This window comes from Anguilla anguilla, chromosome 13 (assembly GCF_013347855.1).
Source record: "Anguilla anguilla isolate fAngAng1 chromosome 13, fAngAng1.pri, whole genome shotgun sequence".
Classification (NCBI taxonomy): domain Eukaryota; kingdom Metazoa; phylum Chordata; class Actinopteri; order Anguilliformes; family Anguillidae; genus Anguilla; species Anguilla anguilla.
The window spans coordinates 15,761,531-15,776,195 of NC_049213.1; the positions used below are offsets into that span (position 1 = coordinate 15,761,531).

Here is a 14,665-nt window from a genome sequence, read left to right on the forward strand (position 1 = left end):
AGGAATGCTTGGCATGTATTAGTTGCTATGAAAATGTTATTCTTCATAACATGTGAGTTAACTTGCATGTTAGTTAACCACATTTTTGTAGCAGCTTTTGTAGCAGCTTATGACTTGTTAGCACCATAGTTAACTTGACACTAAATTATTAAAAGCATTGGCTTTTCAAATAGCCTAGTTCTTCTGCCCTTGCCAGTTCTCCCCTGCAAAAAACTGTAGTTACTCTAACAAGCTTAGTTGCATCAGGATTCACCATTTTCCTTAAGCAAAGAATAGTGTGAAGGAGTGGCCCTTCACTCGCTTACTAATTGTTTCATTGATTTAATTTAATTGTTTAATTGAATTAAATTTCTTAATTTGAGGCAATTGAAACCAGGTGCAATTGATTGGCTCAACCTATTTAAGGACTATCAGTAGGGGCAGAGGAGGGAACGTGAGCCACTATGATCATTTGTTCTGCTGGTGCTTTTTAAAATCAATTATTAGTCTTTTTCAAGTCCTTGGTTTTCTCAGTTGTTTTTAAGCCTTTTTACAAAAAGAATGACTAATACCAATATGTATTTTTGACAGTTTCCACATATGACACAACAGTCATATGCAGGCAGTATATTTGAAAACAGACACTTCCTCTTGTAATGTCACATTCTAAAAATGCACAGAACATTAAAACCAGTCAGTAGAATTTATGAACAGTGCTTATTTTAAAATGTAGGCCTATTTGCTAAGACAAATACAACTACTAGACTGTCTATAAAACCTACTGGATATGCATAATCACTGGATGGGCTGTAGGGCCTAAGATATGCTTGACCCAGGACTCGTGATTAGTGTATCCATTTCATGTGAGATCAGGAAAATGGAATAGTATTCTATACATGAATGAATGTAGTAAACTCTGTCACACCAAATGGAAGCTTCAAGTGAAATACTTTGAGCAACATGGTCAGTTGCCTCAAGTCCTATATCTTCAGGGCCCATAAGGACTTTCCCCCAGGTTTATTCACTTATGTTGCTTTACATATTTTCTTTCAGGAGAAGTTTTACAAAGATGGTTATCTTCTTGGAGTATTTTATGCAAGGCAGTTTGCTGAGACATTCCGGTTCTGCAACCTGGTTCTGCCACCCATGCTATGGTCTACTCCTGAACTTCTTTCCTGGAGCCTGAACTTCTTACTTCTAACTCTTTTTCCCTCGCATTGTTTCCGAGTGTCTGCAAAATCCCATTTATTGACCCTGGCAGTCTGACAAGGGGCTTCCGAGACCAGGGGGTAAGACCCTTTATGGAAGGTGCCTTGTGTCTGGAGACCAGGGCTGTGGTAGGACCTTTTGAAGGAAGCACTCCTGTGTTTGGGGATGAGCAGCAGGGGTTTAACCCTGTGTTGTTAAGGGACCTCCTTTGTCGAGGGACCGGGGCCCTCTAAAACGGTTGTGTGGGGCCCCTGGGGGCTACGCGAGCCGGGGTGTATGGACGGGGGCAGTTGTAGCGGCAGGCGCAGGACTCGATTGCCATAACCGATTGGGCAACGGAAGGCCACCGGGATGGTGTGGGTTCGGCGGGGGCTGCAGCAGCGCCCGTCAGGGCAGTGGCCGCAGTACCGGGGCCTGTACAAACGCGCGCTCAAGCAGCCCTGGTGCTCCAGCCTCACGGGAAAGGCCGCCCGGTAACTAGGCTCACACCAGCCCGAGGCCTGCAACACACAGTTAAAGCTTCTATGTACCTTCACTCAGTTAGAGCTGTCAGTTCATAGTACAGCTTGTTGGGTCATGTTAGCAGAAGCAGAAGGTTGTTTTAGGAGAAGCAGTAAGAATACAGCCTCTTAAAAGTAAAAATGGCATTTCGCTTGAAGGCAATCAGTCTACTTTAATGACATTTTATGTATACATGCTCACCATGAAGGCTATTACATGTAACTTTAATGTTGGAAATGTTATGTTATGTGCATGCATGTAAAGTATTTCAATGAGTCCTGTTTGTTCATAATGTAGAACAAACTCATTTTAAGGACATTAAGGTTTTCTGCTCTATTGAATTCAGAACCAGTCTTGTCCCAGTGCTAGATAATCTCTCAATGGCATGTATAAACAGCCTGTTCTCATCAGCAAAAAATATTATATTGTTCTTAAAGAAGTTCCTATGTTCTTGTGTGGCAGGCATTTCTGTCCAAAGTGACTTCCAAGGCCATTATAGCAAATAAGTGCAAATAAACCAGCATAACTGTAATACTCCACAAGTGTAAAGCTAATCAGGTGCAGTCACTACACAAGTAAAATGTGATAAATCTGCCAGTGCTTGATACAATGTTTATGCATTGCAATTAGGGCTTTTTTATTATAATTGTCATAAGTCATATAAGGTTATGTCAAGTAAGTTCATTTCCTTGATATGTTGAGGCCTGAGCTGTGTTACAGTTCATACCCTCGATAAATTTGTAATGAGGTTGCACCTAATTTTAATATCATGTCAGATGCCTAGGTCCTCAACCAGCTATATTTCAAAATATTCATCATTTATTTTCCCATATTTATTAAAAAGTGCAGAAATGAATAAAGCACATGGGTGTTATTGCACTTTTCATTTAACAGAAAAATAAAAATGAATACTTAGCATCAAACTATACTCAGCTCATGTTATTCAGTTGGCAAATCTTGTGCTTTTGCAATACACTCAATCAAACTCAGATGGGTCCTTCTTTCTCAGTGTCTTCCTTCGGCACTGCTAATGTCTTGCTGAGAAATTACGATTCTGAGCTCCTGCCAGCAAAACTGGGCTGCTGTCTGCCACTGGCACAAAACACTGTGAGAACACAGCCATGTTTGTTTCACGGACACAGTCACTCAACCTCGTATGTTAAACTAGCGCATATGTCAAACGTATTAGCCTCACCCTTTTCTCTCATCTTAAAAAATAATAATCTCAGAAAGTTGTTGGACAGGATTTAGGATGCAGAGGAAGACGTGGTCGCTCACCGTGGGAGTGGCCCGGGACAGGGCATGGCAGACGGGTCTGTGTCTCCAGGCGGAAGGCCGGGTTTCCGTTAGAAACGCGGGTCGAGACCCCCGGGCCGCAGCTGTGAGAGCAGGCGCCCCACAGCAGGTGCTCTGCTGTATGCAGTCAGAACTGGTTCTGATCCATCATCTGCTGTCTATAGGCTGAAGACATGACATGACATGGAGCGAATTCATAAAAAAGTTTTTAAAAATGACTTAGGCTTAGATTCAATTAACGTATTTCCTGAACTTTAACGTATTTAATTAAATGCAAGCCCTAATTATTTTTCCTTCACAAATGCAAGTTCTTTTTGGTAATCGCAGAATTTGCCTATGCTAGTAAAAAACATTTGCATTTATTTGTAAGTCAACCGTTCTACAGTTGGGACATCAGACCCCACATTGTGCCCATAGAGTGCATTATTTCTTCACTGCTTCAGTCAGGGACCTTTATTGTGTTTCAGGAAGTGTGGACAAGTATCTGGAAGCAGCATAGTGCATGACTTGTGAAATCACTTCCTATGAGTCAACAATAATGTGATGGTAATACAATTCCATGCAGGTGAACACAGAGATGCAGATAACGGCAGAGTAAAATGGAAAGTGCTGTATTACTGAAAGCAAATTATTTCCCAACTAAACATTTCACATGATGATGTAGGAGAAAGGCCTGCATTTATTTGGCATCTGTCAAAAGCTCTTAACTCACAATTATAATAAGCAATGTAGCTGCAAGCAGCAATGAAGGGGCCAAGCATTATGATGAACAAGGTCACTGGGTACAGTGGCACCTTTATTATTATTATTATTATTGTTGTTGTTGTTGTTGTTGTTGTTGTTGTTGTTGTTGTTCTCCAGGCTTTGTCATGCATGTAATTTCAAGTTTGACTGATGCAGGATTTATGGAGCCAGAAATACAACTAATTAGGTTTTAACAACTAGATGGATTTACTGAGTTTGCCAAGTTCTGTCTGCACACCCCTAGGGCCTCTAGATAAAGATATACATAACGCTTATTAGTATCATAATAAAATTTTAAGGAATTATTTTTTATTTATTTATTTAACCTTTATTTACCCAGGGTAGGTTCACTGAGCACGGATGCTCTTTTGCAGGAACGCCCTGCTTCACACCTAAATACATGCACAAATTCAGGTGTGAATTCACAACTAAACCTCACTTCCTGTTTGTGCGTCTTCACTTTCTTTGCTGAGAGGAGGAAAACAAGCCATGTTTTATCTCTACAAGCAAAATGAGATAAGAGATTTGGCCATTTGAAAACTGCACATATGTGGCACTATAGAGCACCCCCAGCTGTAAAACTCTAGAGCATGGATCGTGGGGGAACAAGGTAATCTGGTAATCCAGGGGGGGCTGGTTTTTATTTTAATTTTAAAACATATTGCAGATTGCCAACAGGTAATTTTCAACTGTCATTAACAGAACATAGTAAGAGGGTTGATATGCTGTGTTCCCTCTTTTTGTCTTCATTGACAAGGCCAAAGGTTGGGGTGAACTGTCTTTTCTGTTAACTTATTTTCTTCTGTTAATGCTGAGTGTAGTCAGGTTGAGTTGTTTGTTATTTTTATTTAATTGTTAGGATAGTCTCTTTCCTTTCTAGGTATGAATAATTCCAACCATAGCCTGTTGGTGGCACTAGAGGGATTAATGTACTGACCAAATTTGACAAGGTGATACTTTGGACTGTCCTCTGTCTGTATGCCAAATTTCACAAAAATCCACAAAGCAGTTCTAGGGGCTGCCATAGACTTCCAATAATGGAAAAACGGTGCTTGGCCACAAATAATAATTTTACATTTACATTTTATTTTATTTATATGCTGTATAATTAGCAATCACAGTGTTTTACATTTTTTCTCAAGCACAATTTCAACAGGTGAGTTCCATATTCACCAAAAATTAAGGGTAGAAAAATGTACTTTCGATGCAAAACAAATAAAAGCTACAGCTACAATGTTGGCTTTTGTGGTTGGGGTAAGGGGGACAGCATGGGGCTTTGTCAGGAAGTATCACAAGTTAACAACCAAAAGGATCCTCGACTTTTGCTCTTTTCAAATTTGAGTTTTGTCAACACTGCATTGTCAAAATGTGGCTGTGTGGTCTTTGTAAACAGAACTGAACATACATTTCTGTGATATTTCTCTTCCAGCAAGGAGTCCAGAATGTTATTTGCTATAGATCAATCAGTTTATTTTTTGTAGTGACACCAATGTATTTCAGGCATTTTCCAATTACGGGTTTATTTTTCATTTAATGGTTGCATGGCACAAATATTAGCATTTCTGAAAATAAGTAAAATGTAGGAGTGGCATTTGTTTATTCCACGTCAATGATAACTATAACGGTACTGAAAGTAAAATTTGAATGTTTGTGCACATCCAATTACCCCCACAGGTGTTTAAAATCTTTATGACTCATTTTTCAAAACCAACATCCTTTCCGCCCACACAGTTGCCTGGTTACTGCAGACGTGCTTTACTCCTATTTAAACAGATGAATCTGTGCATCCGGTTGAGTAATATTACATGAAGTCACAGCTCAAAGCACTGCTTTATAAAAAATTGACTTGTCTTCAGATACTAACTCCAAGATCACAAATTTACTATGAAAGATAACGACTGCACTCTAGAGTATGTTGTCAAGTTCTTCATTCTTTCTGCAAAATACGTAATCCCTAAAAACAAATTTTTTCATTATATCCCAAAGTGAATGATTTTCCTAACTGAAATTCTTTGCCTTATCAAATCCTAATACACAAGGAGAATACCAAAAGAAAAAGTCTTATGAGCTTATCTTTTCAAATATCACAGTGTAACTTGGCTTGAATATGGAATTGACATAGAAGACAGATTTTTTTTATCTAATTTATTTTGATTGCCTTTTTCTTTTTTGTTATTAAAAATTCTGTGATTTGGTATTTCTTCCCTTCTAATTTTTATATAGTGATGTTTTGTATTGTGCTGAATCCAAAATAATAAAAATTTAAAAAACCAATGGCAATCATTTTGGAAGCAGGAGCATTAGCATATTTCTTATTGGCCACCATGTGAATCTGCAATGGAATGGCACCTCCTATGCCAGCACGTTCACCCCAGAGCAGCGCGATACGAACCCGCCAAAGCGCCGTGTAGCCCTGAGTTTTCACACACCCACTCCTTGCAGCACTTCCCCGCTAGCTGAAGGTAGCGGGGGTTGGGGCAGTCCGGGCTGGGCAGCCTCAGGCCATCGCTACACAGGCGCACGCAGGTCACGCCCCCTCCCGTGCACTGGCACCGGAGGCCGCAGGAGGGCAGGAACACCTGACCCTCCTCGTACGTCACACCGTTCAGCTCGCAGCCCAGCTCGTCTTGGCCTAAGACAGAGACATCTTCAGTGCTTCGTCTCACATCACAGCACACGTATCATAGGTTCCTGGCAGAAGCTGTACAGCAAGTGTGCTGCTGTAAATAGAAACTATGTGGCCAGTTCACACTTCTGTGAACTGCACAGATTGAATCTCGTTACACCTGTTACGGATAGCACATAGCATTATTCTGAAAGGTTGTGGTGAAAAACATTATTTTAGCAATGTTTCTGATGTTTCTTTTTACCCATACCAAACAGCAACATTGTGAATTAGTCTAGGTTATACTCTTTTCCTGTCTGCAAACTAGCATAATGATGAATCCGCAACATTTTCACAACTTTCCACAACCTACAAAAGCACAAAAGGCCGAATATTACTGAATCAGATTTCTAGGCCCCTGCATTTCACAGAATAAATGTGAAGACCTATCCTGTTTGAGGCTCTAGGACGCTTTGGAAACTGACTGCCCAGCTGTCAGTGTTCTTGTTGAGAAGCTCCTGTCCCTACAATCCATCATGTGCACAACATGGAAATGCATCATGGGTATACTCTGTACACTTACTTCAGATTTCAGTTCAAGACCTGCTTTGGCCCATTTAATTCAGAATTGTGCAAGGATTGTTTAGTTTATTTTCGTTGTTTCGTTAAGGAAGTGATTTAAGCACATTTGAATAACTGATACCACAAGAACAACGGAAATAGGGCTTGGTTTCCTGTCAAGGTCCCAACGGCACTTTTCACGTATAGCAGGGTTAGCTGATTTCGCTCGTAGAGCTTTCCTCTGCCGGTTGACTGCAGCAGCGTCGCATGCACGTGCGAGGTACCCACCGACACACTGCCCGGGGCCGCCAGGATAGCTGGCGCTGTGGTCGCACTGCAAACCCCGCCGGGCGTCGCACACCAGCTTCTCACTGCAGGCCTCGCCACGCTGACTGGCACACACCTGGCAGCAGCCACACCCATCCAGGACCCGCGGAACACCCGCGGGACAGCAGGGCGCAGACAATGGGCAGGAGCACGGACCCCCGCACTGCTGGCACAGAGCCTGCAGGGGGCAGCGTTACAACGATAGCACAAAGTGTCCTCGTCATCTTTACAGATGGCAGCATCGCTGGTTCGTTAATCCATTCGGGAATTGTAGAATTACACAGCATTGCGGGTCTGCCACTTCTGTTTCCTTTCAGTTTGCACATTGAATTATCAAGCAGGACAGCTGTGTGATCGGACTTCCTCTGATCACATTCTCTGGCCCTGTGACTTATTAAATTTTAAATAATCAGTACTAGATTTACAGTGCTATGTAAAACTTCATACAACATTCATTATTATGCAATGGTCCATCAGGCCAAGCAAACTTGGTAAACTGAGCAGTTGGCATTAATCAATTCTGAACGTGTAATTAAGGCTTAATTGTCAAAAAAACATTTTTTTTTTGACAAACTAATTGTCTATGGCTGGCTTTGTTTCACCAGTTCTACATTAGACATTACAAAAAAAATATGCCATTTTTATTTATTTCAGGAAATCACTCTGATCTTTGATGTTGTACCTTACATGCTGTGCCAGTAGCAAAATATTCTTAGAATATAATTCATTGTTTTATTTCCCTTTTCCTTTCAATATCTGATGAGGAGTGACATGTAAAGCTTTATTTAGCACATGTAAATAGACAGAACAGCCACCTCTGAATTCTGAGCAGTAAACACACGGCTTACTTCGGCAGAGAGGGAGAGAGAGAGAGAGAGAAAGGAGGCAGCCCTCACCTGTGAGAGCGAGCAGAGCAGCAGAAGGCAGACGGACGCACGCTCTCCCACTCGCCTCTCCATCTGCCGCAGGCCGGCCACCTGTTTCTCCCGCAGGAAGTCTGCCGTTCTGTTAGGTGCGCTGTTGGAAAAACTGCCCGCTGAGTTCATACATTTATAAAGCCTTGAGCTGTGATGTCACTGACAGGCTACTGCAGTGAAAACATCAGTTGGACATGGATGGCAAATGTTTCTAATTTCACATCCACAGTGCCTGTTGCCATTCTCTCCCAGCAATGTTTTTTTTTCCTTTTCCTTTTCATTTGGACTTTTACAAAGACTAAAATTTAAAGCAGTCTTGCATGAAAAGTAAAAAAGAAAGCGGATTAAATATTTATTGCATGTACACAACCCCACAGGGCACCTCAGATCTGCTGCTAGGTTCAGGAGTTGACAGGGATGGAGGAGTTGAGATTTCAGAAATTTTGTGGTCTTCCTCCGACTCATGCCTGTGCAAGCCCGATTTGAGAGCTGCAGTGTGATAGGAAGCGGTGGGTGACATCACATGCTGCACAGTAGAATACGTGCTTGTCTGCACTGCCCTGAACTGAGAGCCGTGGTTGACTCAGAATGCTGATACAATCAGGTATTGCAAATTCAGAAGAAAAGGGAATGGACAGGCATAAAAAATAACAAATTATTCAGGATCACATGATCCTGAATCACATCCATGACTGTGATTACATCCATCTCAGAATATCTATCTTGTTATACATCTATCCAAATATATAAATAATAATGATAGTATAGCAAATTACAGTGAAATCACCACAATTCATTAAGTTCCTTCTGGCAAATCACTATGTACATACCTGTTTGAGAATAATGTAATGTAATATGTAAGGTAATTTATAATGTAAAATTGTATCAGCAAATAAGCAACTGCCATGAATGAACACGATTTTAAATATAAAATATAAGAACCAGTTCATACACAGCTATAGGCACACACTTATATAGGCACACACCCACTCACACATGTGCATGCATGTGAACACATACACACACACATACAGACACATTCATCTGTAAAAAGCCATCTGTACAAAGCCACTAAAAACCTAAAAATAGCTTTCATGTATAGTCTATATTATTGCTTTGGAAACCTATTAATAGATTTCGTAAGTATACAGTTGTTCACCAGATGTGTGTGAATTTACCCTCTGAATTCTCTCTGTGCACAGTTTGCTTAATCACAGGTATGAAGTTCTTTACGTAACGCCAGATTTCTGTGGTTGCCAGTGTGAACTGTACACAGAATTAAACTTTAGCTATAACATTAATTAATGCAGTCAATAAAGATAAATGTTACATTATAAACTGTGACTCAATGTCGTTTAAATGTAGAAAAGCAGAATATTTATAGAATATGCATTGAGGCAAATGTCTAGAAATGTAATACAGAACTAAGTTGCAAGTTATTTTAATTTTTTATGCTAAGACAATAGCTCAATATTGCAGACTGCACATTCATTACTTATAACTGCTTCATGATTTTTCTCCAACTCACCACAAAATTTAGATTTCAAAACTGTAATTACTTAAATTATTTATATCTTCATAAGTAGTAATTAGTCGTATGAATCTTCTTCCAGCACTGTTAGTAAAGTGATGTTGAACAAGCATCTATAATGCTTTGTAGCTTCACTTGCTCATATCAAGTCGTAGCAGTTAAATATATTATTGTATTCTGTAGTATTGCAAACACAGACAGATATAAATTGTTGTAAGCCGCCTGACCCAGGAAAGCCCCGGGCAACTGTGTCGCAATTGAAACATGGCCTACACGTCGGCAGGCAGCGGTGGGGCACTGTTGCCCGGGGTCTGGAGTTTGACCCAGAAAGCTGTTGGTTTTTCTTGCCATTGTGGTGTACGGAATTCAGCTTGTCAGTTGCATCAGCGATTGCATCCAGATTCATTTTGTTAGTAGGTTTTGTGAAAGCGTTCAATTAAAATTTTCATCTTCTCTTTGCTTTGTGATCTGACAGTTTCAAAACAGGATAAATGGACATTACACCCTATCCTCTAATGTATTTGTACCCCAGACTCCCCAGTGTATTATGTGATAAATGTGATACCGCTTGCCCCAGTTTAGATGTTCTTTTCCAAACTAGTGTGCCATATATCTCTAATATGAACAGTTGTTTAACTATATCATGCACTCTTCTGACACCCATTTTAGGTCTACGTATTTGTCTAAATTAGTTAAGCCTAGAATAGGCTGCACCAAATGCTGTGGTTGCCAGTTTGAACTGCCTACAGATGATGTGGCTTGTTCTGGCGTGCTTAATAATAATTCAATAATGCAGTAATTCACTAATTGCCTGTACATTAGTGAATTACTGCATTATTGAATTATTATTAAGCACGCCAGAACAAGCCACATCATCTGTGTAATGATCATCTGTGACAATAATTCAATAATGCAGTAATTCACTAATGTACAGGCATATGGTGCACCATCTTATCCCACTGTTTACTCAAATTTTACTCACAGTGGAGTTTAAAAGCTTTCAGTATGACCAGAATAAACACCACGTATCCTTTCAGTGATAATAGTTCAGTCACCAGTTGTAAATAGCCAAATTCACTTATTTTCTGTTGGAATTAGGCATGGGTGAAAATGGAAGAGAAATTCATGAGTCAAGGGTAACAGTTTTATTGTTAATTGCACATAAATATTTGTGAGCACTTCTGAATTCTAAAAAATGTCTACTAAAACACAGACACACAGTCATACACAGACACAAACACACAAAACAATGATGATTGTCTAGAAATACAGTTAATTCTCTGCAGCCAATTCACTGAATGTTCACCAATAGCTCCCCCCCCCCCCTTTTTTTTTATAACACCAGCAGTTGACATCTGGTAGTTCAAAAATGTGTGCTTTTCCTGCCTCACAAAGAAATAAATCTAAAATACCCATCTGTTCAAGCCAGAATAAACCAGAAACCACAAAACAGGTCAGATTTTATGGAGTTATTCCCTTTCTAAAGCAACATATGATGGTATGACGTATTTCTCTCCCTGGGTGCGTTTTTCACAGGTGATCAAAATCTGAAAAGCAAAGTCTAAACTGTCCACGGATCCTGACAGGTTGAAGAAAAAGTCAGGGAAGAAAAATAAAACTGAAGAAAAAAAGGAAATGCGTATCTGTCTGATGCGTGTTTGCTGACCACAAGCCTGAACATATAGTCCACAATATGTTTTAGTTGATAACCTATTAAATATCATTTTGTCCTTTACAAGTAAAAGAAGATAAGGAACATTGTAGCAAGGTGAGTGCCACCGCTCGCGTATAGAGAGAGAGAGAGACGAGTTTGAAGTAATCACTTCTTTTTATTGTTGCCGAACACCCGGCTTCTCGTTTAACTGGTTACATGGGTTTTACACAGTACTTTCGCCCTGGCGCCGTACTTCCTCCGTCACCAGTTCCCCCGTCTGCCTCGGCGAACGCCTTTTAAAACACCCAGGCTCACTGTCAAGGTAATCAGCACATCGTTAAACAATTAAACATTTAAAGAGCGGTGCTGATTAGCAACCTCTAACAGCTGTGGCACAGAGTCCGAGAGCCGCCCCGCCCACTCTCTCTCTGCAGCCAACGCACAAACCACGCCCCCCCTACCACATACCCCCACCACCCGACTTAGGCTGGGGAGCCATCCGGCCGATGACCGACCCCGCCCCCCCCCCCCCCCCTTTCGGGGCAAGAAAGGAAGTCTGCCACCACCATCTGCGCCCCCGGCCTATGAACCACCTTGAAATGAAAGGGCTGTAGATCCAGATACCAACGGGTGATTCGCGCATTGGCATCCTTCATGCGGTGGAGCCACTGGAGGGGAGCGTGGTCCGAACAGAGGGTGAATGGGCGACCCAGCAGGTAATAGCAGAGGGAACCGACCGCTCACCGGATGGCAAGGCACTCCTTTTCAATTGTGCTGTACCTCGCCTCCCGCTAGGATAATTTCCGGCTGATGTACAGCATCGGGCGATTGACTCCATCCACCTGCTGGGTCAAAACGGCCCCCAGCCCTCTGTCCGAGGCATCGGTCTGCAGGGTAAAAGAAAGAGAGAAATTAGGGGTGAACAAGAGCGGCTCCCGACAGAGGGCTTCCTTTACCCTCTCAAACGCTCGCTGGCATGGCTCTGTCCACTGGACGGGATCTGAGGCACCTTTTCAAGTTAAATCGGTCAAGGGGCTGGTCAGCTGCGAAAACGCCGGAATAAACCACCTATAGTAGCCGGCCAACCCCAAGAACCTCCTCACCTCTTTTTTCGTTTTCGGTCGTGGACAGTTCGCAATCGCTGCTGTTTTATCCACTAGAGGTCGCACCTGTCCACTTCCTAAGTGGTACCCCAGATACCGTACCTCCACTCGGCCAATTGCACACTTCTTTGGGTTAGCCGTGAGCCCCGTCTGCCTCAAGGACTCGAGCACCGCCCCCACCTGCTGCACATGCTGCTCCCAGCTGCTACTGTGAATGATGACATCATCCAAATAGGCAGCAGCATACGCAGCATGCAGACGTGGCACCCGATCCGTCAGCCAGTTTTAGATCTTTTGTAGTTTATATTTCACTTACAGATTTCATCCAGATGTGTAGCACTATTTAAACAGACACACACTAACGCATACACACACAGACACATAAACACACACGCACACACATATAGACACAGACAGACAAACACACGTCAGGAGAAAAGGGCTGCAGAACATGCACGGAACAGTCGATTGGCCTGGGGTGTGGAATTGTGGGAGCAGTGCTGATCTGCAGTGACATGGCGATTGGGACAAATGGAAGGCATTAAAAAGGGTGGGGCACTGGCAGTCTCTGAGGTGAGGAAAGTTTTCTTGTGTGGAGCCAGCTGCAAGAATGCAAGCATGCAGGAACAGCAGCTGGGTTTTGTTGATAATTACATTTTGGATATAATTAAACCAGGCTGGGCCAAGGCTGGTGCCCTAGGCAACTGCCTATGTTGGCTATGCCATGAACCAGCCCTTATTTTATGTGTGAAATTATAATAGCTTACTGGTAATGTGTTGGTTCTCTCTAGGCTGGTGGACACCTGGTATTGTGGATACCAAGTATTTATTGATGAATGTAGTTGACCCACACACACACTAACACACATGTACACAGACAAGCACACACACACACGTGAGCACACACATGCGCACACACACACTTATGCACACACACGTACACAGACAAGCACACACACACTAACACACATGTACACAGGCAAGCACACACACACACACACACACACGTGAGCACACATATGCGCACACACGCACTTATGCACACACACGTACACAGACATTACATTACAGGCATTTAGCAGACGCTCTTATCCAGAGCGACTTACGCAACTTTTTTACATAGCACTTTACATTGTATCCATTTATACAGCTGGATATATACTGAAGCAATGCAGGTTAAGTACCTTGCTCAAGGGTACAACGGCAGTGTCCTCTCCCGGGAATCGAACCTGCGACCTTTCGGTTACAAGCGCAGTTCCTTACCCACTGTGTCCTACAAGCACACACTCTGTCCTACAAGCACACACACACACTAACACACATGTACACAGACAAGCACACACGCACACACACACACGTGAGCACACACATGCGCACACACACACTTTTGCACACACACATGTACACAGACAAGCCGAAACACGTGCGCAAACACGTGTGCAGGCTTGTATGCACACACATGCATGCACGCACACACACACACACACAAGCAAAATACAGCAGTGAACATTTTTATTCAGGAGCAAACAAGATTTGGACTCCGAGTGTTCTGTCTGGGCATGTGAAAACCCTGAAGCCAAGGCTTCTCCATGAAGATGTGTCTCGAGGAGCCTTGAGGGGTTAACTGATGACACTGGGAGAGAGGCATGCACACAACCAACTTCTAAAGAGGTTCTCATAAATTCGAAACACCAACACTGTTACACTGGCCCATTATAATAATATTCATAGTAGCTGTGATAACACTTTGTAGTTGACATGATGTGCATGGTTAACCGACTACTGTTGCTCTCAGATTTGAGAAATTGCAACGTCGTCTTCACTAACACCTTATGCTTTTCTGCATAAAAATGCACTTTTCTGCATTTTTGCAGGATTCTTGAGAAATATAGAAAAGCAGCTGTTCATGAAATGTTTATTGCAAAGATAAAACTGGCCTCCTGCACATTCAGGTAACACCTATAACAGGAAGGCATCTAGTAGGCTAAACTTTTGTTACTCACACTAAAAATAAAAAGGAGAACAAGTCATGCAGAATGCCTCAGAATGCCCTTCCTTACTTATAATGGCCTGCAGCAACGTCACTTGCTGAGGACGCTCTCTCACTCCTAAGCCAAACATTTTTGACACAAAATAACAAACCAAGAGAATCCTCTGTTCCTTAAAAACAACAGAGATTGAAGAGGCATTGTGTGTATAAATAGATACTTTCTTGTCTGTGTTTGCCAGTGAAGAGAT

At 42.0% G+C, this 14,665-nt stretch overlaps 1 protein-coding gene across 1 annotated transcript; it reads right to left on the minus strand.

Moving 5' to 3' along the window:
* Window positions 1-1,382: 1,382 nt before the first annotated feature.
* Window positions 1,383-8,268, minus strand: LOC118211390 (CCN family member 5-like). The gene is given in 7 exon segments (XM_035388567.1): window positions 1,383-1,710; window positions 2,740-2,794; window positions 2,932-3,091; window positions 3,094-3,124; window positions 6,163-6,361; window positions 7,184-7,400; window positions 8,119-8,268. Coding segments are annotated over 7 exon segments (1,140 nt in total).
* Between the last annotated feature and the right edge of the window lie 6,397 nt (window positions 8,269-14,665).